The sequence below is a fragment of the Nerophis lumbriciformis genome, linkage group LG10, assembly GCF_033978685.3.
Source record: "Nerophis lumbriciformis linkage group LG10, RoL_Nlum_v2.1, whole genome shotgun sequence".
In the NCBI taxonomy this organism is placed as follows: Eukaryota; Metazoa; Chordata; class Actinopteri; order Syngnathiformes; family Syngnathidae; genus Nerophis; species Nerophis lumbriciformis.
In genome coordinates this window covers 37079-63404 of record NC_084557.2, presented here as the reverse complement: position 1 = coordinate 63404, position 26326 = coordinate 37079, and the positions used below count along the sequence as shown (strand labels likewise).

The 26326-nt window shown below is 42.9% G+C and overlaps 1 protein-coding gene across 2 annotated transcripts in view; it reads left to right on the top strand.

Annotated features, from left to right (window-relative positions):
• LOC133612771 (MOB kinase activator 2) overlaps positions 1 to 14937 on the top strand; it is a 33131-nt gene extending 18194 nt beyond the window's left edge. Inside the window, exons 1-5 of one of the 2 annotated variants that reach the window (XM_072913885.1) lie at positions 7684 to 8540; positions 10473 to 10612; positions 10693 to 10789; positions 14088 to 14212; positions 14284 to 14937. In XM_072913885.1, the coding sequence (XP_072769986.1) occupies positions 8512 to 8540; positions 10473 to 10612; positions 10693 to 10789; positions 14088 to 14212; positions 14284 to 14522 (630 nt within the window). In that variant the 5' untranslated portion in view covers positions 7684 to 8511 and the 3' untranslated portion in view covers positions 14523 to 14937. Of the gene's footprint in view, positions 1 to 7683; positions 8541 to 10472; positions 10613 to 10692; positions 10790 to 14087; positions 14213 to 14283 lie in introns of those variants that run through there. The other variant, XM_061970463.2, reaches the window with a different exon arrangement.
• The last annotated feature ends 11389 nt before the right edge of the window (positions 14938 to 26326 follow it).

Here is a 26326-nt window from a genome sequence, read left to right as displayed (position 1 = left end):
GAGGCAGAGGTGTCCTGCCACAGTCAGTCAACCTCCTCCTCCTCCTCCTCCTGCTGCTGCTGAACAGGTCGCACCTGTGGTCCGGACTGTAGGCCTACCTCCTCTCCAAGTCGAGCCCTTTTCGGCCGTTGAAAATATTTTTCTATACTCATCTGTGTGAAGGAGTGAACATCCAACATTAGAATTTATTACTAACGAGCAGAAGCGCTCTATGTACAGTGCCGTTTTAACCTTAAGCGGCAGCAGCTCAACACATGCAGGGTTCAACGTTAAGGTTTTTTTCTACTTACCCGACTTCTCAAATCTACTTGCCCCAATATTTTTACTTGTCATGCCTAGGTTTTTTTCTGGCTGTGTAGTGCTCATGGCTTATATCTTACTAAAATCCTTCCCGTTGACTATTTACAACACTACACAGTATTTATTATTATTATTATGATCTATAATTACATTTAAATGGCATTGCATACATGGAAAATGAAATGCTATTTCACATTATTTGACCAGTAGCAGTTACACTCATCTGAACAGGTCAGCCACCTGTTTAAAGCCCGATCACAGTTGAAATCTTGAAATGAAGGGCCTTTAATGGCCAAAACATTAACCTGGACAACATTTTAACAGCTTGTTGGCTCAGATTGTATTATTTTCATTGCATTCACATGCTGCAGTGGACAGTGGACAATTTAGCTTCAGTCCACGTGTGTTTATTGACAACAGGGTTATAACCTGGACACGTTAGCTCGTCGGTATGAAAACACGTGACTGTTACTACGTGCGTCTGCCCGGCCCCCGAGTCAAACAGCGGCGGTGTTAATGAAGCAGCGTCAGGCTGCTCACCGTCAGTGAAACGCTCGGTGAAATCGCGGATTAACGTTAAATATATGACGAGCCGCGGGCGATGCAGCTATAACCTATCTACCTATAACCTATATTACCCTCGTATTTTGATCCTTCGTCGTCTTCTTCTTCTTCTTCTGGCCCACCAGGTGAATTAAGTGCTATTGGCGGAGTTACAATGCATAGTAGGCTACTGCCACCTACTGCACCGGAGTTGTAACTACAAGGTACATTCACAGACAGAGTCCCATTGCTTTTATGAGCGGTCGAGCGAGTCAAAAGCCGAAAAATCCATTTGTGGCGGACGTAATTCTTTCGTGGCGTGGCAGGCCGCCACAAATAAATGAATGTGTGGGAAACACTGTGTGTGTGTATATATATATATATATATATATATATATGTATATATATATATATATATATATATATATATATAGATATATATATATATATATATATATATATATATATATATATAGAAACCTATATGTGTGTGTGTATATAATATATATATTAATTTGTTCACTTCATTACTTCTGCACTGTCCTCCAAAGAGCGATTAACAACATTATATATATATATATATATATATATATATATATATATATATATATATATATATATATATATATATACATATAAATATATATATATACATATATATATATATATATATATATATACTGTATATCTGCGCAGCACTGCCACATGGCACACCCAGGCACTACGACAGACTGTGGGGATGTGTGAGGACTCGACCCACCATGCCCCCACCAAACAGGACACATAGACATGGACCCAGACACACAGCCCTGTTCCAGCAACCTTGGGACACTGACTACTGTGGGGCAAACAGGCCCTGAGGGCAACACCAGCCTCCAGCTCAAAAACTACGTAATAAATATAAATAACAATTAAAAAAAAAAAAACGACACATACTTGACTTTGACCCTTAGACCCGCTCTCTGTGGGAGTAAAACCCCACAAAGTGGACAGTGTGGGCCTTATCACTGCAGGTTATGCATGCAAGGTCAGACTGAATGAACTCAGCTGCTGTGTACCAACAGTGCGGCAGCTGCCTGATTCCTCTGCACATTTGCAGCAACTAGTAAAACTAGAGAGCACCTCTTTGGCAGACAACCATTTACCCCTGCAGTCATGGAGTCAGCTGAGTATACCATGACAGAGTCGGCAAAAATTGTACTCAAGTGAGAGTACCTTTAGAGTTATGTGACTCAAGTAAAACTAAAAAGCAGTCATCTAAAATTAATACTTGAATAAGAGGAGGTATTTTGTTCAAAACTACTCAAGTACTGAGTAATAGGTGAGTAAATGAGCTGTTTTTGTGAATGGTATTTGTACTGTAACTATAGTTAGTGTGTGTGTTTGTGAGGGACAAAAAGATGCTTGTACTGTAAAATATGCACATTTTACAGTCGCTCATGGCGTTATGTTAGCATCTGTGCAGTTAAAACATTAAAAAAAACATCTACAACTGACTGCAACATGTTTTCTTTCTCATTGGAGTAACATTTTGTCAGCTGAAATGTAAACATGTTTACCGACACAGATGGCAAAGCTGTTCCTTTTTCCTACTTTTGAAGGTAAACATTAAGGAGGCGTGCGTGTGCTGCCACATTCCACGTCATGTCACTTTTTACAGTGTGTGGTCATTTTTTTTATTTTTTTTTTATTGAAACTTTTATTAGTAGATTTCACAGTACGCATACTTGCCAACACTCCCGGATTTTCCGGGAGACTCCCGAAATTCAGCGCCTCTCCCGAAAACCTCCCGGGACAAATTTTCTCCCGAAAAACTCCCGAAATTCAGGCGGACCTGAGTGACGTGTTGACAACACACAACAACAGTGTCTACCGTAAAGCAGTTCGTCTGCCGTAAACAGCAATGTTGTGACACTTTTAAACAGGACAATACTGCCATCTACTGTACATGCATATGTGACCCACCCATAATGTGTCACATTTTTGTGTTGATTTATTTATTTTATTTTGTGGTTTGAATTCGTTTTTGGAGCTGTCATTACACATTTATCAGTATTCATATTGGTCAGTAGGGGGCAGTAGGGCGTTTTTTCCCAATTGAATGCTATCACCTGCAGACCGGAAGTGTCTTGTCATTCTGATGAGCGCGACCAGTCTGTGAACAATTGAAACGTCCTGTGTGCTTTTTCCTCCTGTATAACAGGTTAGTTTTGGTGAATCAACTCACTGAATAATATCCATGTGATCTTTATAAGTTTAAGTACACATTCTGATGGTGGAGCCTAACTCTAAAGTGTTTGTGAGTTGTAGTTTGTAAATGAACACTGAAATTCAAGTATTTATTTTATTTATATATACAGGTAAAAGCCAGTAAATTAGAATATTTTGAAAAACTTGATTTATTTCAGTAATTGCATTCAAAAGGTGTAACTTGTACATTATATTTATTCATTGCACACAGACTGATGCATTCAAATGTTTATTTCATTTAATTTTGATGATTTGAAGTGGCAACAAATGAAAATCCAAAATTCCGTGTGTCACAAAATTAGAATATTACTTAAGGCTAATACAAAAAAGGGATTTTTAGAAATGTTGGCCAACTGAAAAGTATGAAAATGAAAAATATGAGCATGTACAATACTCAATACTTGGTTGGAGCTCCTTTTGCCTCAATTACTGCGTTAATGCGGCGTGGCATGGAGTCGATGAGTTTCTGGCACTGCTCAGGTGTTATGAGAGCCCAGGTTGCTCTGATAGTGGCCTTCAACTCTTCTGCGTTTTTGGGTCTGGCATTCTGCATCTTCCTTTTCACAATACCCCACAGATTTTCTATGGGGCTAAGGTCAGGGGAGTTGGCGGGCCAATTTAGAACAGAAATACCATGGTCCATAAACCAGGCACGGGTAGATTTTGCGCTGTGTGCAGGCGCCAAGTCCTGTTGGAACTTGAAATCTCCATCTCCATAGAGCAGGTCAGCAGCAGGAAGCATGAAGTGCTCTAAAACTTGCTGGTAGACGGCTGCGTTGACCCTGGATCTCAGGAAACAGAGTGGACCGACACCAGCAGATGACATGGCACCCCAAACCATCACTGATGGTGGAAACTTTACACTAGACTTCAGGCAACGTGGATCCTGTGCCTCTCCTGTCTTCCTCCAGACTCTGGGACCTCGATTTCCAAAGGAAATGCAAAATTTGCTTTCGTCAGAAAACATGACTTTGGACCACTCAGCAGCAGTCCAGCTGGTGTCGGTCCACTCTGTTTCCTGAGATCCAGGGTCAACGCAGCCGTCTACCAGCAAGTTTTAGAGCACTTCATGCTTCCTGCTGCTGACCTGCTCTATGGAGATGGAGATTTCAAGTTCCAACAGGACTTGGCGCCTGCACACAGCGCAAAATCTACCCGTGCCTGGTTTACGGACCATGGTATTTCTGTTCTAAATTGGCCCGCCAACTCCCCTGACCTTAGCCCCATAGAAAATCTGTGGGGTATTGTGAAAAGGAAGATGCAGAATGCCAGACCCAAAAACGCAGAAGAGTTGAAGGCCACTATCAGAGCAACCTGGGCTCTCATAACACCTGAGCAGTGCCAGAAACTCATCGACTCCATGCCACGCCGCATTAACGCAGTAATTGAGGCAAAAGGAGCTCCAACCAAGTATTGAGTATTGTACATGCTCATATTTTTCATTTTCATACTTTTCAGTTGGCCAACATTTCTAAAAATCCCTTTTTTGTATTAGCCTTAAGTAATATTCTAATTTTGTGACACACGGAATTTTGGATTTTCATTTGTTGCCACTTCAAATCATCAAAATTAAATGAAATAAACATTTGAATGCATCAGTCTGTGTGCAATGAATAAATATAATGTACAAGTTACACCTTTTGAATGCAATTACTGAAATAAATCAAGTTTTTCAAAATATTCTAATTTACTGGCTTTTACCTGTATATATATATATATATGGGCAGCACGGTGGCAGAGGGGTTAGTGCGTCTGCCTCACAATACGAAGTTGCTGAGTAGTCTGGGGTTCAATCCCAGGCTCCGGATCTTTCTGTGTGGAGTTTGCATGTTCTCCCCGTGACTGCGTGGGTTCCCTCCGGGTACTCCGGCTTCCTCCCACCTCCAAAGACATGCACCTGGGGATAGGTTGATTGGCAACACTAAATTGGCCCTAGTGTGTGAATGTGAGTGTGAATGTTGTCTGTCTATCTGTGTTGGCCCTGCGATGAGGTGGCGACTTGTCCAGGGTGTACCCCGCCTTCCGCCCGATTGTAGCTGAGATAGGCTCCAGCGCCCCCCGTGACCCCAAAAGGGAATAAGCGGTAGAAAATGGATGGATGGATGGATGGATATATATATATATATATATATATATATATATAGCTAGAATTCACTGAAAGTCAAGTATTTCTTATATATATATATATATATATATCTTAACCACGCCCCCAACCACGCCCCCCGCCCCACCCCCGACCACGCCCCCGCCCCCACCTCCCGAAATCGGAGGTCTCAAGGTTGGCAAGTATGACAGTACAGTACATATTCCGTACAATTGACCACTAAATGGTAACACCCCTATACGGTTTTCAACTTGTTTAAGTCGGTCGGGGTCCACGTTAATCAATTCATGGTAAAATATATACTATCATCATAATACAGTCATCACACAAGTTCATCATCAGAGTATATACATTGAATTATTTACATTATTTACAATCTGGGGGGTGGGATGTAGAGAGGGTTGGGAAGGGGGGAGGTTAGGTTGGGTTGCTATCAGCATACTTCAGTCATCAACAATTGTATCATCAGAGAAATGGACATTGAAACAGTGTAGGTCTCACTTGGTAGGATATGTACAGCGAGCAGAGAACATAGTGAGCTCAGAAAGCATAAGAACAAGTATATACATTTGATTATTTACAATCCGGGGAGGTGGGATGTGGTGGGGGGAGGATGTTACTCTGTTGTTGTAGTTGCCTGGAGGTGTTATTTTAGTGAGGTTTTGAAGGAGGATAGAGATGCACTTACTTTTACACCTGTTGGGAGTGCATTCCACATTGATGTGGCATAGAAGGAGAATGAGTTAAGACCTTTGTTAGATCGGAATCTGGGTTTAACGTGGTTTGTGGAGCTCCCCCTGGTGTTGTGGTTATGGCGGTCATTTACGTTAAGGAAGTAGTTTGACATGTACTTCGGTATCAGGGAGGTGTAGCGGATTTTATAGACCAGGCTCAGTGCAAGTTGTTTTACTCTGTATATACATTTAATTATTTACATTATTTACAATCCGGGGGGTGGGATGTGGAGGGGGTTGGGACGGGGGGAGGTTGGGTTGCTATCAACATACTTCAGTCAAACACCGACATTTATTTAATAATACCACCTTAACATTTGACAACCAAACAATTACACAATCAGTAAAGAATCTGGGTATTATCTTCCACCCAACTCTCTCGTTTGAATCACACATTAAGAGTGTTACTAAAACGGCCTTCTTTCATCTCCGTAATATCGCTAAAATTCATTCTATTTTATCCACTAGCAACGCTGAGATCATTATTCATGCGTTCGTTACGTCTCGTCTCGACTACTGTAACGTATTATTTTCGGGTCTCCCTATGTCTAGCATTAAAAGACTACAATTGGTACAAAATGCGGCTGCTAGACTTTTGACAAGAACAAGAAAGTTTGATCATATTACGCCTATACTGGCTCACCTGCACTGGCTTCCTGTGCACTTAAGATGTGACTTTAAGGTTTTACTACTTACGTATAAAATACTACACGGTCTAGCTCCGTCCTATCTTGTCGATTGCATTGTACCATATGTCCCGGCAAGAAATCTGCGTTCAAAGAACTCCGGCTTATTAGTGATTCCCAGAGCCCAAAAAAAGTCTGCGGGCTATAGAGCGTTTTCTATTGGGGCTCCAGTACTATGGAATGCCCTCCCGGTAACAATTAGAGATGCTACCTCAGTAGAAGCATTTAAGTCCCATCTTAAAACTCATTTGTAAACTCTAGCCTTTAAATAGCCCCCTGTTAGACCAGTTGATCTGCCGTTTCTTTTCTTTTCTCCTCTGCTCCCCTCTTCCTTGTGGAGGGGTGGGGGGGGGGGCACAGGTCCGGTGGCCATGGATGAAGTGCTGGCTGTCCAGAGTCGGGACCCGGGGTGGACCGCTCGCCTGTGCATCGGCTGGGAACATCTCTGCGCTGCTGACCCGTCTCCGCTCGGGATGGTGTCCTGCTGGCCCCACTATGGACTGGACTCTTACTATTATGTTGGATCCACTATGGACTGGACTCTCACAATATTATGTCAGACCCACTCGACATCCATTGCTTTCGGTCTCCCCTAGGGGGGGGGGGGGGGGGGGGGGTTACCCACATATGCGGTCCTCTCCAAGGTTTCTCATAGTCATTCACATCGACGTCCCACTGGGGTGAGTTTTTCCTTGCCCTTATGTGGGCTTTGTACCGAGGATGTCGTTGTGGCTTGTGCAGCCCTTTGAGACACTTGTGATTTAGGGCTATATAAATAAACATTGATTGATTGATTGATTGAGTCATCAACAATTATATCATCAGAGAAATGGACATTGTAACCGTGTAGGTCTCACTTGGTAGGATATGTACAGCGAGAGGTGACCACAGTGAGCTCAGAAAGCATAAGAACAAGAATATACATTTGATTATTTACAATCCGGGGAGGTGGGATGTGGTGGGGGGAGGATGTTTTAGGCTAGGGTTGTAGCTGCCTGGAGGTGTTCTGAGGTGAGGTGTGTTTGATTGGTGAAATGTAATGAAACGTCAATAGTGCTTTGCGTTGGATTGGTGAAACTGAGTCATGTGACATGCCCGCAAAAAACAAAAACAAACCCATCGTCATGTGTCTCATAATGATTGTGAACGATAGGCAAAATTACAATACAAGTGTAGTTCCCCTTTAAGAGACTTCAGCTCCAGATTTGTTTGATATTGTCATTACTGCCACAAGTGGTGGAAAAGTGTATTACAACTAGGTACCGCTGCAGCCCGTGTGGCCCACAGCTGAGAAAAACATATTTTTGGGCGGCCCTCTCGGGGGTGCTCGCAACCCAACAATGGCTTGAAACCTTGACCACAAAAGTGAATTACCGAGAAGATGAATACTGTCTACTAGACACGATCGCGCCTTTCAAATGCCGCCGCTCTAAAGCCACGCCTCAGCCCTGGTTGAATGACGTCACTCGGGCTGCCAGGCGCGTATGTAGAAGAGCAGAGAGAAAATGGAAAAAAGACAGGCTGCATGTGTCCTTTGCCATTTTTAAAGAAAGCCTGTTTTCCTTTCAGATGACTGTAAAAGCAGAAATGAATATATATCTATCTCAGATGATATCTTCTAACTGTAACAACCCCAGAGTTCTGTTTAAAACTATTAACACTGTCATTGATGCTCCCAAATCTGTTGGTTTTGATGCTTCTTTTGAATTCTGTGAAAATTGTCTCCATTTTTTCACTGACAAAATTGTGTCAACTAGAGCCAGTCTATCTCAGCCTTCATATGACCCTTCTGTTCCTCTGCATTTCTCTTCTGTTTTCCATCAGTTTGAGCCGGTGTCCTTTTCTTTTTTAAGGGACACAGTTAGTCATATGAAGCCCTCTGGTTCTCCTGCAGATGCCCTCCCACCTCGCCTGTTTAAGGAGGTACTTGCTACTATTGGATCAAGTGTCCTTAACATTATCAATAGTAGCCTCTCTTCTGGAATAGTTCCAGTAGAGTTTAAACATGCAGTGGTACCACCTCTACTTAAAAAACCCAGCCTCGACCCCTCTCTCCTCTCTAACCTCAGACCTATCTCTAATCTTCCATACATTTCCAAAATATTAGAGAAGGTTGTCTACAGTCAGTTGTTGCCCTTCTTAGAGGATAATGGTATCACTGAGCTGTTCCAGTCCGGTTTTAAAGCCCTCCACAGCACAGAGTCAGCGCTTCTAAAAGTTTTTAACGATATCCTCCTGTCCACTGATTCTGGTAAATATGTTGTCCTGGTGCTTTTAGATCTGTCTGCTGCGTTCCACACCGTCGACCACGCCACCTTAATCACTCGTCTTGAGAACTGTGTGGGCATTAAGGGCGCCGCCCTCAACTGGTTCCGGTCGTACCTAACCGACAGGAGTTTTTGTGTAAAAGTAGACAGTTTTATGTCGTCCACAGCCACCTTTACCACATGGGGTCCCCCAGGGCTCAATCTTTGCCCCAATTTATTTGCGCTTTACCTTCTCCCCCTTGGTTCTATTTTTAGGAAGTACAGTATTGCATTTCATTTTTACGCCGATTATTGCCAGATTTATTTTCCCATGGCACAAAATAACACGGTTCAACGTCTTATTGACTGCCTGCACGACATCAAAGTCTGGCTTTCAGCTAACTTCCTGAGCCTAAATGAAGATAAAACAGAAGTTATGTTGTTCGGTCCAAGTCGCTCTCCCTCCCCCAACGTTGACCTCGGCACTCTGACCCCGTATCTCAGCGACTCTGTCACAAACCTGGGGGTAAAGTTTGACTCAGATTTTAAATTCGAAAAACAAATCAGCAGCGTCGTTCAAAAAAGCTTTTATCAATTACGCCAAATAGCGAAAGTGAAACCGCTTCTATCAAGACATGATCTTGAGAAATTAATCCACGCCTTTATCTCGACTCGTCTTGACTACTGTAATGCCCTGTATGTTGGCATTAGCCAGGCCTCCCTCGCCCGCCTGCAGCTCGTGCAGAACTCTGCTGCTCGTCTGCTAACACAGACCCACAGAGGTGAGCACATCACCCCTATTTTAGCGTCCCTTCACTGGCTCCCTGTGCGTTATCGAATCAATTTTAAACTCCTTTTATTTGTTTTTAAATGTCTAAACAACCTCGCGCCAACCTATCTCTCCGACCTCCTTCAGCCTTACTGCCCCACCCGATCCTTAAGATCAGCCGATCAGCTGCTGTTGACGGTCCCTGACACAAGGCTGAAGCTTAGAGGTGACAGAGCTTTCGCCGTTGCTGCTCCCAAGCTCTGGAACGACCTACCCCTGAGTGTTAGACAAGCCTCCTCTCTTCCTGTTTTTAAATCTCTCTTAAAAACATACTTTTATTCCATGGCTTTTAACACTGAGTGATATCCATCCTGCAATGGCGCCCCATAATACACCTGCTGTGAACCTGTTTTTATGTTTTATTTATTCTATTTTAATTATTTATTTTTTATCGTGTTCTGTTTGTGTTGTGTTGTGTTTGCTCGGTACTCGTTTTATCTTTTAACCTGTTCATTGTACAGCACTTTGGCTACCCCTGTGGTAAATTTTAAATGTGCTTTATAAATAAAGTTGATTTGATTTGATTTCTGTTACTAAAGCTCCAGCAGGGATGTACATTATCCAACACAGTGGTCATCTAAGCTGTTTACTTTTCACATCTGTAGCATTGTCAGCTTATTTGATAGTAATTACTCATCACACTGCTTTACAGCTGCCACAGTGTGAGCGTGTTTAGCCACAGAGTGTGAAATGTCTTATCTAGAAGCTGCAGCAGCACTGACCTATTGATTGTTTCACACTGTCATTTTCACTTCATTACCTCTGCACTGTCCTCCAAAGAGGGATTAACAACAATAACCTGGAAGAGCGTCCCTACCTCCAGCAGGAGTACGTGTGCCAGCACATCACTCACTTGGACATGTGCGCCCTCACGGCGCTGCCGCCTGGCATGGACAAGGCCGAGTGGCTGGCCAGCAACAGTGAGTACATAGCTCTTCACTTTCAACCACTTTAAAGATGATCAGGGCTTCATTTCCCCCCTTTCACGGTTTCCCCGCAGCTGTGGCATTTTTCAAACACATAAACCTGTTCTCCAGCGCGCTGTCCGAGTTCTGCACGCCCAGCACCTGCCCGACCGCCTGTGGACCAGGCGACACGTAAGTTAATGGAGCGCAACACTCTGAAATGAACCAATCATAAGATATGGTTATTTATCTTGTCATTATTTGGGAAGTGATCCTTTAAAGGTCATATTTTATGTGCCGAACTGCTGCAAAGTAAAACAAAAGTAAAACCCAGTGAAGCTAAGGGGTAATTATTTTTCTTTTATAAGAATAGGTACACACTGTAAAAACTAATATCTGCACAATCTACAGTAAAATACAGGCAACTGTGGAATGCACCGTAAAAAATTCAGTCATTAAGTATAGGACCTTACGGAATCTGTAAATTTTACAGTTGATAACTGTTTTTGCTTTTGGTAAATTACTATGAAAAAAACTGATATATTGTTAACCTGTTTACAAAAAAAACTATACAATTTACAGTAAAATACCGGCAGCTATAGTCAGAGGTGGGTAGAGTAGCCAGAAATTGTACTCAAGTAAGAGTACTGTTACTTTAGAGATTTATTACTCAAGTAAAAGTAAGGAGTAGTCACCCAAATATTTACTTGAGTAAAAGTAAAAAGTATGTTGTGAAAAAACTACTCAAGTACTGAGTAACTGATGAGTAACATACACACACACACACACATATATATATATATATATATATATATATATATATATATATATATATATATATATATATATATATATATATATATATATATATATATACACGCACACATATATATATATATATATATATATATATATATATATATATATATATATATATACATACATTGATATATACAGTATATAATTTATATTTATTTATTTTGCCGCTTTTGTTTACATGTTAAAGCTGTTTTAATGAATATACATGCATGTTTAACACATATAGATTCCTTTCTTTCATGAAGACAAGAATATAAGTTGGTGTATTACCTGATTCTGATGACTTGCATTGATTGGAATCAGACAGTAGTGATGATAACATCCACATTTTCAAATGGAGGAGAAAAAAAGTTACTCCTTTCTGTCTAATACCACATGAAAGTGGTGGGTTTTTGGCATCTTATTTGTCCAGCTTCCATATTCGTTTTTATACACTTTACAAGAAATACATTGGCGGCAAACTCCGTAGCTTGCTAGCTTGTTTGCGCTGGCTTTCGGAGACTCTTATTTTGAAAGCGCAGGCGCGATGGAGCGGCACTTTTATTGTGAAGACAGGAACTGTGCAGTCAGTCTTTAGGCTTTTGACGGGATGTACGGTTGAAATAAAAAATGGTCTTTTTTCCTTCACACTTTTGATTGATTGATTGGAACTTTTATTAGTAGATTGCACAGTACAGTATATATTCCGTACAATTGACCACTAAATGGTAACACCCCAATAAGTTTTTCAACTTGTTTAAGTCAGGTCATGTGACCGCCTGGCTCTGTTTGATTGGTCCAACGTCACCAGTGACTGCATCTGATTGGTGGAACGGAGTGAAACATCACCAGTAAGGCAGGCACTTTGAAGGTCTGTCTGACAGACCAAAACAAACAAAGCGTGCATTAACAGATTGATAAAAATTAGTAGCGAGTAGCGAGCTGAATGTAGATAAAAGTAGCGGAGTAAAAGTAGCGTTTCTTCTCTATAAATATACTTAAGTAAAAGTAAAAGTATGTTGCATTAAAACTACTCTTAGAAGTACAATTTATCCCAAAAGTTACTCAAGTAGATGTAACGGAGTAAATGTAGCGCGTTACTACCCACCTCTGGTAGGTTGTGAGTTCAAACCCCGGCCAAGTCATACCAAAGACTATAAAAATGGGAGCCATTACCTCCCTGCTTGGCACTCAGCATCAAGGGTTGGAATTGGCGGTTAAATCACCAAAAATGATTCCCGGGCGCGGACACCGCTGCTGCCCACTGCTCCCCTCACCTCCCAGGGGGTGAACAAGGGGATGGGTCAAATGCAGAGAACAAATTTCACCAACTTAGTGTGTGTTTGACAATCATTGGTACTTTAACTTTAAGGCCAATTTTAGTGTTGCCAATCAGCCTATCCCCAAATGCATGTCCTTGGAGGTTGGAGGAAGCCAAAGTACTCAGAGAGAATCCACACAGTCACGGGGGAGAACATGCAAACTCTACACACAAAGACCCCTTGTCCGGGAATCAAACCCAGGACCTTCTCACTGTGAGGCACGAACGCTAACAACAGCTCTACCGTGCTGCCCTCTCACCAATACTAGTATCTGCAAAATGTCTGTTTCTGAGACATGTGAGCATGAGGATTTTAACTTGACAGTATTTGTACTAACCCCGTTTCCATATGAGTTGGGAAATTGTGTTAGATGTAAATATAAACGGAATGCAATGATTGGCAAATCCTTTTCAACCCATATTCAGTTGAATATGCTACAAAGACAACATATTTGATGTTCAAACTGATAAACTTTTTTTTTTTTTTTGCAAATAATCATTAACTTTAGAATTTGATGCCAGCAACACGTGACAAAGAAGTTGGGAAAGGTGGCAATAAATACTGATAAAGTTGAGGAATGCTCATCAAACACTTATTTGGAACATCCCACAGGTGTGCAGGCTAATTGGGAACAGGTGGGTGCCATGATTGGGTATAATATCACATAATATCTACGGCTTTTGACACACACAAGTGAATGCAAGGCATACTTGGTCAACAGCCATACAGGTCACGCTGAGGGTGGCCGTATAAACAACTTCAACACTGTTACAAATATGCGCCACATTGTGAACCCACACCAAACAAGAATGACAAACATATTTCGGGAGAACATCCGCACCGTAACACAACAGAACAAATACCCAGAACCCCTTGTAGCACTAAGTCTTCCGGGACGCTACAATATACACCCCCGCTACACCCCCCCCCCCCCCAACCCCGTCCCCCTCAACCTCCTCATGCTCTCTCAGGGAGAGCATGTCCCACATTCCAAGCTGCTGTTTTGAGGCATGTTAAAAAAAAGAATGCACTTTGTGACTTCAATAATAAATATGGCAGTGCCATGTTGGCATTTTTTTTACATAACTTGAATTGATTTATTTTGGAAGACCTTGTTACATTGTTTAATGCATCCAGCGGGGCATCACAACAACATTAGGCATAATAATGTGTTAATTCCACCACTGTATATATCGGTATCGGTTGATATCGGAATCGGTAATTAAGAATTGGACAATATCGGCAAAAAAGCCATTATCGGACATCTCTAGAATAAATGAATAATTGTAGCAGCCTTAATCCAGTTACTATTGTCGAACCTCTAAAGTTAAATTCCGCACTGATTGACTATACCAACGACTTTGTTTTAGAGTTTATGTTTGGACTGACGACCACGGCAGGAAGCTGAAGTGCTCCGCTCCACTTTACTTTGACTACGCCATGTCCTACATTCAGGACCTACTAACTGATGAAGATGTGTTCCCTACAAAAGCAGGTAAAAGTCCCAAATGTTTGGCTGTGTTGCACATGACTGATTAGGACTAAAGCGCTCACCTCTACCTCCAGGCTCAGTGTTCCCCACAGGCTTCATCTTTATGGTCCAGAAGGTGTTTTTGCTGCTGTTCAGGACGCTGGCCCACATTTACTGGTCGCACTACCGACAGACGCTGGCACTGGGCCTCCACCCACACCTCAACACACTTTTCACACACCTGGCTCTCTTCTGCCGGCAGCACGCTCTCCTGGATGCGGAGGACACGGAGCCGCTGCGGGACCTCATTAAGGCTCTGGGACTGCAAGGATGAGACAGGAAACATTTGCCAGGTTACAGCTGGATACGAAGTTTTGTGAAATGTTCACCAATATCAGGCTTCGGTCGTGTATAGATTGTTATTTTTAATGACCTTGTCATAAATTGTGTATTTTTTTACCATGACAATGCATAACTATGTACTGATACAGACATTGCTGGTCCTTTTAAGTATTCTACATTTGTATTCAAAACACCCATAATCGTCTGGTGGCCACCTCTCAACTGACATAACTGGTGGTCCAGTAGCAAGTATTAACTGTGCCATCATCTATAACCCCCATGACAACATTAAGACTGCATGATTACAATCTCCTCTCAACTATTATATATGGAACTACTCAACTTGTGTGTACTCTGTGCCAGAAACTTGTGCCTTGAAAATAAAAGTGGCAAAATGTTACAGATGATATGACGCATCAGAAAACTTTGTTGTACAAGACCTCTTTATATTCCAAACTGACCTGAAACTCTTTTATTATTTCTTTGCCAACAACGCCCCCTGCTGCCATATTGACAAAACACACTACAAGTCCTTTTTGACCCCACAAAACGTAAATTGTACCACTGCCACTGAACCACCAATGTTCACATGAATACTGTGAATCGGTTCACATTACAGTTGCATCAAATACATATAAAAATAAATATTACCCAGACCGACTTTTTTGCTCTAAACTATTAGAAACATCTGTCAGGATGATGCAATTAAGTTCTAAATCACTGGAAACTACAGACATTTGCAGTGGTCAACATGCATTATTATTATTATTAGCCTTTATTTAACCAGGTAAAATCCCATTGAGATCAAAGATCTCTTTTCCAAGGGAGACCTGGCCAAGAGGGCAGCAGCAAGGTTACATTAAAAACAGTAAACAAATACATAAAACATCACATTTACAACATTAAAACTTGCTCACATGACACATGTGCACACAGACAAGGTAGACTGCAATCCTTTCACAGAAGCTTTAAACTCATTCAACGTAACTAGGGTTTGAAGTTTAATATTCGATTGTAGGTTATTCCAAGCCTTCGGTGCTGAAAACCTAAATGCTTTCTTGCCCAGTTCAGTTCTTACTTTGGGGACGACAAATTGCAGAACATTCATTGAACGAAGATTGTGACTTCCTTGTTTCTTTGTTAAAAGACAAGACAGATAAGATGGAGTGATACCCAGAATGGTTTTGTAGATGAAAACATACCAATGATTGAGGCGCCGAGCACATAAAGATGTCCAGTTAACCATTGAGTATAACACACAATGGTGAGTAAGTTGGTGATGAATGTCAGTCCTCCGTGGTACACACTATCCAGTTTGTGGAGACAAGCAGCAGTAGCATTCATGTACAACACATCTCCATAGTCAATAACAGGTCAAAAGGTTGTTTCCACCAATTTCTGTTTCACAGTAAAAGAAAAGCGAGACTTGTTTCTATAATAAAATCCCAGTAAAAGTTTCAGTTTTTTTTTAACAACATACTGAATGTGCTCCTTAAAACTCAAGTGGTCATCAATTAAAAATCCTAAATATTTAAAAGCAGATACTTACATAATTTGTTGCCCATTTCTTGTTAAAATGTTGTCACACAGTGATGATCTTACAGTTTTTGATGTGGTAAAGAGCATACACTTTGTTTTCTCTGCATTTAAAAGCAGTTGAAGATGGCAAAGTTGTTCTTGTACTCTGTCAAATGCATGTTGTAGATATTTAAAAGCCTCAGCAAGAGTGGGTGCTGTGCAGTATATGACAGTATCATCAGCATAGAAATGGAAAGTTGAGTTCGGAATATTCTGTCCAAGATTATTTATGTAAATAGTGAATAATAAGGGGCCCAACACAGAACCTTGAGGGACACCCTTTTTCACTTGCAGTACGTCCGAGGAGGAACCTTTTATCCGAACAGCCTGAGTTCTACTTGTGAGGTAATTTGCAAACCATCCAACTGCTTGCTGAGAAAAACCAATAGCTGAAAGACGTTTGATTAAAATGACATGATCAACAGTATCAAATGCCTTTGAAAAGTCAATAAAGAGGGATAGACAGCACTGCTTCTTGTCAAGAGCTTCAGTTACATCATTTATAAACTTCATAGCAGCAGTAACAGTACTGTGATTTCTACGAAAACCTGACTGAAATGGTGACAGAATAAAATTGGTGTCCAAAAAGTATTTTATCTGTTCACTGATAAGGGATTCAAGCACTTTTGCCAGAACAGAGAGTTTAGAGATCGGTCTGTAATTATTTAGATTACTAGGGTCACCTCCTTTTAATAGGGGGATTACAAGGGCAGATTTCCAATCCAAAGGGATTTCATTTGAAATTAGAGTAAGGTTAAAAATGTGAGTCAGTGGTTCAGCTATAATTTCAGCTGCCAACTTTAAAAAAACTTCTACAATCAAATTGACTTAAAAAAAAAAAAAAAAAAAAATATATATATATATATATATATATATATATATATATATATATATATATATATATATATATATATATTTTCTACCGCTTAATCCCTTCGGGGTCGCGGGGGGCGCTGGAGCCTATCTCAGCTACAATCGGGCGGAAGGCGGGGTACACCCTGGACAAGTCGCCACCTCATCGCAGGGCCAACACAGATAGACAGACAACATTCACACTCACATTCACACACTAGGGCCAATTTAGTGTTGCCAATCAACCTATCCCCAGGTGCATGTCTTTGGAGGTGGGAGGAAGCCGGAGTACCCGGAGGGAACCCACGCAGTCACGGGGAGGACATGCCAACTCCACACAGAAAGATCCCGAGCCCGGGATTGAACCCAAGACTACTCAGGACCTTCGTATTGTGAGGCAGATGCACTAACCCCTCTGCCACCGTGACTTAAAAATATGCACTTTAAAATTCAAGCAAATTCTAAGGAAAGCTCATTGAGCAAAACCACACAAATGGAAAGTGTAATGATAACCACAGAGGTGGAAATGGAACTTGGTGATAAAGCCAAAGTGTTACATGTGTATCTCTCCCGGCTGCTCAGTACAATACAACCGAGTCCACAATAAATCAAAATAAAAGTAGACGATGCACGGCATAAATTATATACATTTGGCCGACGATAGAACTTTTATACTATCGCGATAATGCATTTTGATGACACATTCTAGTTGTGTAACGCAAATTTGTCAGTGACCAGCGAACGACCGCGTCAATGCAATCTAGCGTCGTCACCAGCAACTGTGTCCTCAACACAATGTAGTGTCCTCTAGCAACTAACTATGTAATCCTTGCCTCCATGGTAACAACAAAAATGCGTGTCTTATAAATAATTCTCACTGGAGGACGAGGAATAGCTAAACAAGCTAAGCTAGAGCTCTTCAACGTAAACAGGGGTGGGCAGATCGATACAAATATTGACAGTAACAATGTCTAGTATCAGCATATTGTCGATACTTTAGGGCAGGGGTGCTCACACTTTTTCTGCAGGCGAGCTACTTTTCAATTGATCAAGTCGTGGGGATCTACCTCATTCATATATATAATTTATATTTACTTATTTATGAAATATATGTTTTTGTTAACAAGTTAAGGGTGTTTAATGATAATGCAAGCATGTTTAACACATGGTTAATATTGTTAATAAATTAAAGGTGTTTAATGATAATACAAGTATGTTTAACACATATAGTTAATATTGTTAACAAGTTAAAGGTGTTTAATGATAATACAAGCATGTTTAACATATAGTTAATGTTGTTAATAAGTTAAAGGTTTTAGCAACCTTTAACTTATTAAGGATGATAATAAAAGTATGTTTAATACATATAGTTAATATTGTTAACATGTTAAGGATGTTTAAAGATAATGCAAGCATGTTTAACACATATAGTTAATATTGTTAACAAGTTAAAGGTGTTTAAAGATAATACAAGCATGTTTAACACATATAGATTCCTTTCTTTCATGAAGACAAGAATATAAGTTGGTGTATTACCTGATTCTGATGACTTGCATTGATTGTAATCAGACAGTAGTGCTGATAATGTCCGCATTTTCGAATGGAGGAGAAAAAAAGTCCTCCTTTCCGTCCAATACCACATGAAAGTGATTGGTTTTTGGCATCTTATTTGTCCAGCTTCCGTACTCCTCTGTATACACTTTACAAAAAATACATTGTCGGCAAACTCCGTAGCTTGCTAGCTTGTTTGCGCTGGCTTTCTGAGACTCTTATTTTGTTAGCGCAACTGTGCAACTGGTCTTTGGAGTTTTGACGACAGGTGCGGCGCCAGAGTCTGTTGAAATAAAGTGTTTCTCGCCTTCCAGTCGGTAATTTTAATGAGCTGGCAGCAGCCAGCGTCATCTCAGAAGACCCTCGGGTGCCGTGAATATCAATCAAGTGACGAAAGTGACGTCATAGTGAAGATTTATGATCGCTCATTTTTAGGACTATTTTTTTAATGCCTGGCTGGTGATCGACTGACACACCCTCCGAGATCGACCGGTAGCTCGCGATCGATGTAATGAGCACCCCTGCTTTAGGGATTAGGTCAATATTTTCAGTAACACAAAAACGTTTAGTCTTTTTGTTGTTGTTTACAAATCAGAACATAAGTCTAGGGCTGGGCGATATGGCCTTTTATTAATGTCTCGATATTTTTAGTCCATGTCACGATACACCATATATATCTCCATATTTGGCTATTGCCTTGAATGAACACTTGATGCATATAATAATAGCAGTATGATGATTCTACATTAAAACATTCTTCTTCATACTGCATTAATATATGCTACTTTTAAACTTCCATGCAGAGAGGGATATCACAAGTAAAAGTGTATTTATTAAAGAGTTATTAAGCAGTGGCACAAACATTCATGTCATTTCCAAACAGAAAGTGCAAGATTGTCAGAGACATTTTAAAACAAGCTATGAGTGCACTTTTGTGCATGATGTCACTAAGATGACATATCAAAACAACACTCAATTAAAGTGCACTTTTTGTACAGAACGCCACTACAATAGTTTAAAACAAATAAAGTGCACTTTTGTGCATGATGTCACACAAGATATTTCAATAAGTGTCAAATAAAAATGAGCTGCATAATAGGAAATCAAATAGTGTATGTCCTTCGCTATGTGGTAGGTTCCTGCGGACGTTATCTCCTTCTGTTGTTGACTACTTTTTTCATACGGTGTTGATCTGGAAGTGGTTGCTTTTGCATTTTGTGGGCAAACAAAAAAATAAGAGTAGTAGAAATGATTGGAAACTCAAGACAGCCATGACATTATGTTCTTTACAAGTGTATGTAAACTTTTGACCACAACTGTATATACAGTACAGTGACGTGCGGTGAGGTTGATGGCTGAAAATCACAGTCAGATTTACAAACATATGAACCCTAAATAGTATCTTATTCACCATTTGATTGGCAGCAGTTAACAGGTTATGTTTAAAAGTTCATACCAGCATTCTTCCCTGGTTGGCACTCAGCATCAAGGGTTGGAATTGGGGGTTAAATCACCAAAAATTAATCCCGGGCGCGGCGCCGCTGCTGCCCACTGCTCCTCTCACCTCCCAGGGGGTGATCAAGGGGATGGGTCAAATGCAGAGGACAAATTGTGTGTGACAATCATTGCTACTTTAACTTAACTTTAACTTTACACATACAAACTGTACCACACAAAAAAGCACATTTAATAAAAAAAACCTTATTATGGTCTTACCTTTACTTATAAGTGCGGTAAAAGTGGTGTTCGTGTTGGAGGAGTTGTGAATGAATGAAATATGAAATCAGTGCTGCAGTCTGCAGGTGTACCTAATGTTGTGTCCCTGCAGTTGTTCACGGCTCCTCCGGCGCGAGCATTGTTGTTTTTGCACTTTTTGGCTTCTTGTTAAGTGACTTTTTTTGGGTGGATTCGGTCTTGCACGTGGAGGGTTTGGGTGTGGGCTTTGGTTGGTGTGGCGCTCCCGTCGGGGGGTGCATTCTGCGGCGGGGGTGCATTAACCGGCACCAGGAGGCAGGATTACTGCGAGCCTCACACAGTGCGTCTTCGCAGCAGTTTTGTGATTGTTCAGCACAAGAAATATGTTACACACATACAGTTGTTGACAAAATACACTTTACATTATATACCTCAGCTAACTAAACTATGGAAATGTATAATATAATTCATATAGCAATACGGTCTCACTGCACAGCAGGCCAGCAGTTAGCCGAGTCCGCAATCCATGTTGAGGCACAACTGAGTGACGTGCCTCGACTGGCTGCTGATCACCGCACCGTCTCTTCTCAGTATTTGAACGGCAAATGTGAAAATTCAGCGATTTTGAATAAAAATAATCTAAAACTGGTGAAGTTAAATGGAATATAACTTTATAGTATAATCACTGAATACATATAACAATTTAATTAATTTTTTTTCTTTTTACATTTTTTTTCTTTCCATGATGGCAGGTGAGGCGCGGCCTCACCTGCCTCCAGTGACCGCACGTCACTGATACATTATATATGATAATAGCTTCAATATAGAGGCAACTTATTTTTCCATTCTACTAGTACTTTAAAGGTCCAAATTGAACCAGAGTCATCAGGTCGGAGTAGTTTAGAAGTAAGCACACATGCAAACATGGTTCCTGTGATGGCACGTGTTAAGACTAGGTTGAGGTTCGAATGTTAGAAAGTGAGCTTAAGAGGATATGATACTGTAAAGTGCTGAGTCACAGACAGACTTTAATTAAGACTTGAAACCACCTCCATGTACAGGGCCTTCTTCTATTTTAATCAGCTTCACAGTCTGAGCTGTGTCCTCTTTCCAACACAAACACATTATTATGTCCTTCACACATGTTGACTTTTTGTTACCCTCATAAACAAGTCGTCTCTTTACTCCATGTGCCACGGGTTGCATGCTTTTTACGAGCTGTGAACATTTAAAGACTCACATTGACTTTCGCAAGTGGAAAAGTTAAACAAATGATCCAAATATGTTGGCCTGTTCTTTCACCTTCGTCATTATCTTCCTCTTTATGCTCTACTCACACTATATAAAACTCTCTTTGAACCACATCTAAACTACTGTAATGTCATCTGGTGTAACACCTTCCCTACCTACCTCCACAAATTAGAATCCATGCAAAAGAAAATGATACGGGCCCTGTCATGGTCCAAGTTTAATGCCCCCACTCCACATCTATTCCATAATTATCATCTCTTAAGACTGACAGAGTTCAATATTTATCAAAATGCTTGTTTAACCTATCAAGTCATTTACAGGCTGAATCTTAGGCTCTGTAGCTTGGTTCCTATCTACCATCCCCAGCATGCCCACAACACTCCTAACTTAGATTTGATATCAGGGAAACATGGTTTACTGGATTGTACCGCTCGAAGTGTTGTATGAAGGGGACCAAAGATTTGGAACCGGCTTAATGAGAGCCTCAAGATGCTGTATCCATTCTCCAACTTCAAAAATAAACTAAAAACTTATCTATTAACCACCTATATTTAATGCCTCATGTGGGGTAGACTACTGTTGGGTTTTGCATGGTTGAATGAATGTATGTATACTGTCCAGGCAACGTCCAAACCAACCGCAAGACCCCCCAAGGACCCTGAAAGAAAGCAATCCGAGTCTGCGTCAAATGCGGTGTCAAACACATGTTGGATTGGTATCCAGCGACGCGCGTTTCGGTCTTTCAGACCTCGTCAGGCTGGCTGAGCCATGCCTACTGGGACTCTTCTAGTTCCCTAGTAGGTGGGGCGCTTCTAATCCCCTTGGCTATCGGCTTCCCCGTTTCTCCACAGCAGGATGCTTGCTCATCGACTGCTGGAGAGGGAATGAGCCGTTCTGGCAGGAGGAGGCTTTATATGAGTGCTGCAGGGGGCGGGTTAGGGTTAGGGGTTAGGGTTAGGGTTAGGGTTAGGGTTAGGGTTAAGGTTAGGGTTAGGGTTAGGGGTTAGGGGTTAGGGTTAGGGGTTAGGGTTAGGGTTAGGGTTGGGGTTGGGGTTGGGGTTGGGGTTGGGGTTGGGGTTGGGGTTGGGGTTGGGGTTGGGGTTAGGGTTAGGGTTAGGGTTAGGGTTAGGGTTAGGTGTTGGGGGTTAGGGTTAGGGTTGGGGTTGGGGTTAGGGTTAGGCACTGTCCATCAACAATCCGCCCAGTGACCCCCCACCAGACGCACACCCCCCAGGGACCCCGAACGAACACCGCCGAACGTGGCGTCAGACACATTATTCAATCAAATTTCATCATGCGACGCGCGTTTCGGTCTGCATGACCTCATCAGGGTTAGGGTTAGGGTTAGGGTTAGGGTTAGGGTTAGGGTTAGGTTTGGGGGTAGGTTTTAGGTAAGGAGAAGGGAATGGTTAGGGTTAGGGAAGAGGGGGGGTGGGGGGTATGGGAAAAATAAAGAAGGGAAAAACGGGAATGTGCACTGTCCGTCACAATCCAACGGGCTCACACTCACACCTCATTTAGGCCCCCTGGATGTCTGGTGCCCAATTTGGAGATCCAAAGGAGCTCCGCCCGGTGGCGTTGGGCGAGGCTCCATTTGGGATCCGTCTCTACGACAGTCGCCCGGACGGAAGACCACCCGTGTCGGAGAAAATGCTGAACCAGGTGAGTGTTGGTATTTTTATGCCTAACGATGTTGTACTTGTGTTGGGCTAGGGTTAGGGTTAGGGTTAGGGTTAGGGTTAGGGTTAGGGTTAGGGTTAGGGGGTTAGGGTTAGGGTTAGGGTTAGGGTTAGGGTTAGGGTTAGGTTTGGGGGTAGGTTTTAGGTAAGGAGAAGGGAATGGTTAGGGTTAGGGAAGAGGGGGGGGTTGGGGGATATGGGAAAAATAAAGAAGGGAAAAAACGGGAATGTGCACTGTCCGTCACAATCCAACGGGCTCACACTCATACCTCATTTAGGCCCCCTGGATGTCTGGTGCCCAATTTGGAGATCCAAAGGAGCTCCGCCCGGTGGCGTTGGGCGAGGCTCCATTTGGGATCCGTCTCTACGACAGTCGCCCGGACGGAAGACCACCCGTGTCGGAGAAAATGCTGCACCAGGTGAGTGTTGGTATTTTTATGCCTAACGATGTTGTACTTGTGTTGGGCGAATCTCCTAGCTAAGGTATTGCCCGTCTCGCCCACGTACATATCGCCACATCGTTGGCACCGAATCACGTACACACAGTTTCGGGTGTGTCGGCCGCCACGGCACAACGGCTGGAAAACCTTGCGGTTGTGGGGGTTCACCAACCATGGTGAGTGGCGGACAAGGGTGTCCCTCCTAGTGGAGGGCGGGTCTCTCAATGAGCTGACCCTGGCCCTGACCAACAGATCATTCAAGTTGGGGTTCTTGCGGTAGGCCGGCACCACGTAGCGCCCCGGCAGCCTCCCGCTACTCTCCACAAAGGTCCGGAAGTGGTCTTTGACCTTCCTGGCGACCCGCACGGCCGAGGGAGAGTAGGTGGTGATGAGGGGGATCATGTCGGTCCCAGGGGGAGGCCCCTTCGGGTCCAAGAAGACCCTCAACTGCCGTCGGAGGAAGGACCTGGAATAGCCCCTCCCCTTCAGGGCAGAAAAGAGGGTCCTCGAGGCCGTCAGGAAGTCCTCCCTTCTGGTGCAGACACGATGAAACCTCAACAATTGGGATTTCACCAACCCCGCGAAGGTATGCTTGGGGTGGAAGCTGCTTTTGAAAAGGAGCGCGTGGGTGTCGGTCTCCTTGAAGAACACCCTGATGTCCAAGTGTTGCGTGTCGGCAAAGTCGGGACCCTTGAATGTCGTGGTGTCCAAAAAGTCGACCGATGTGTTGCTCGTGGTCGACTTGATGGTGATATTTTTATTGTGAGTGTTCAGCGTGTTTAAGAACACGCTGAACTCCTCACTGGAATGGGTCCAGACCCCCCAGATGTCATCCAGGTACCGGAAGTAGTGGAGAGGACGTTTTGGGCAGGCGGCCAAGGCAGAGGTCTCCCACTCTGCCATGAAAATGTTGGCATACGCCGGTGCAAATTTCTTGCCCATAGCAGTGCCCTTAATTTGGAGGTAGAAACGACCGTCAAACTCAAAGTCGTTTCTCCTCAAATTAATGTCGAGGAGCTGTAAGAGCTCCTTTTCGGGCCTGCTAACGTCGCGGTACCTGTAGAAGACATTTTTGACAGCCTGCATCCCCTCATTGATATCAATGTTTGTATACAGGCTGTCAATGTCGATGGTAAACAAAATGGCATCTGGGGGAATGCAAACATTCTTGATTTTATCAATAAAATCATAGGTATCCCTGAGGTAGCTGTCGTGCAGAACGGAAAGCGGCGTCAGATAATGATCGATGAACGCCGCCGTTCTGTACGTCTCGCTGCCGCAGTCAGACACAATGGGTCGCCCCGGAGGGATCTCGTGGGGCTTGCTCCACTTGTCTGGCTCCTTGTGAATTTTAGGGAGCATGTAGAACCTGCGGGGGCGAGGATCCGGCTCCCCCATGAGATACCTATGTTGTTTGAAATTGATAAATTTTTTAAGTAGAAGATTATCCAGAATCTTTTCTACCATGGGAATAGTTTGCGGATAAATAGGTTCCGGCAGTGGTTTATAATACGTCATGTCACTCAACTGCCGAGAACCCTCCCATATGTATTGCGATCTGTCAAAAATGACAACAGCACTCCCCTTGTCGGCTGGTTTGATCACAATATGTTTGTTTGTTTTTAGACTATGAAGGGCCTCGACTTCTCCGCGTGTCAAATTGGGAGCGACCGCAGGTGCGCAACCCGAACCGAACATGGAGAGCCCGTCGGACCGGACCATAGCCTGGAATTCCGGAGGCATAAGTCCAGGTGAGGGCTCCCAGCCGGAACGGGCTGTGAACGGTGTGGGTCCGAGAGAATCTTGTTTCTCATAGTACACCTCAAGTTTAACACGTCTGTGGTAGCGCTGGAGATCAAATTGAAGTTGATGATGCCAGTCGCTACTGAGATTAGTGGAGGGAATGAAGTTGAGGCCCTTGTTAAGGAGGGAGATTTGTAAGGGGGTTGGCGTGAAATTATGGGCCAAATTTATCACGTTCTTATTACCCCCCCGAGCGATCGGGATTATGGGGATGCCAAGTTTAAAAAGTCAAGCCAGTGCTTGAGCATCAACTTGGCCGTGTCCCGCGTCCAGTGGACCAGGTCGGGTTGGGTCTCAAAGTCCCGGCTGTCGAGGGCCGGGATGTGAGCATAATTGTTCCTGATTAAACTATTCAGCCGCCCGAGGTTGTTTTTCTGCTCAACGGGCAAAGCGGCCGAATAGTTAATCAGGGGGATTAGCACTCGGGCCCGTGGGAAGGTAGCCACGGCCATCCTGAGTGCCCCTTGGAGCTGCTTAATAGCGGTCTCCTTAACTTTCTGCTCACGATGGTTGATCCCAAAGGCTAGAACCAACACTTCAACCGGTGCAGCAATTACGGTCTTGCGTAGGATGGCCTCCGCGTGTCTAAAACTGGCGCCCGGGTAACTGTCGATCTGAAGGTCGTCGACGTAAAAAGGTGGTAGGTGGGACAGATTGGAGTCGCCGATCACCAAGAATTTCTTGTTGGCCGACAACTTCCAATCCATCATCCTCCTACTCGAGACCATGTGTCTAGTGGGTCTACGGGGGGAGGCACTAGCCGTATCCTCTACCAACTCGACACATTCTGGAATAGACAGGTGTTGTGGAGTATCTGGGACGGAAGGCCTCTTGTGTGGCTTCCTTTTTAGTGCCCCAGGGAACAAATGTGCCCAATCGGGGGACTCCTGAGGAAGCATCTCCTGAGGGGGCGTCTCCTGAGGAGGCGTCCGCTGCAAGGGTGAGGG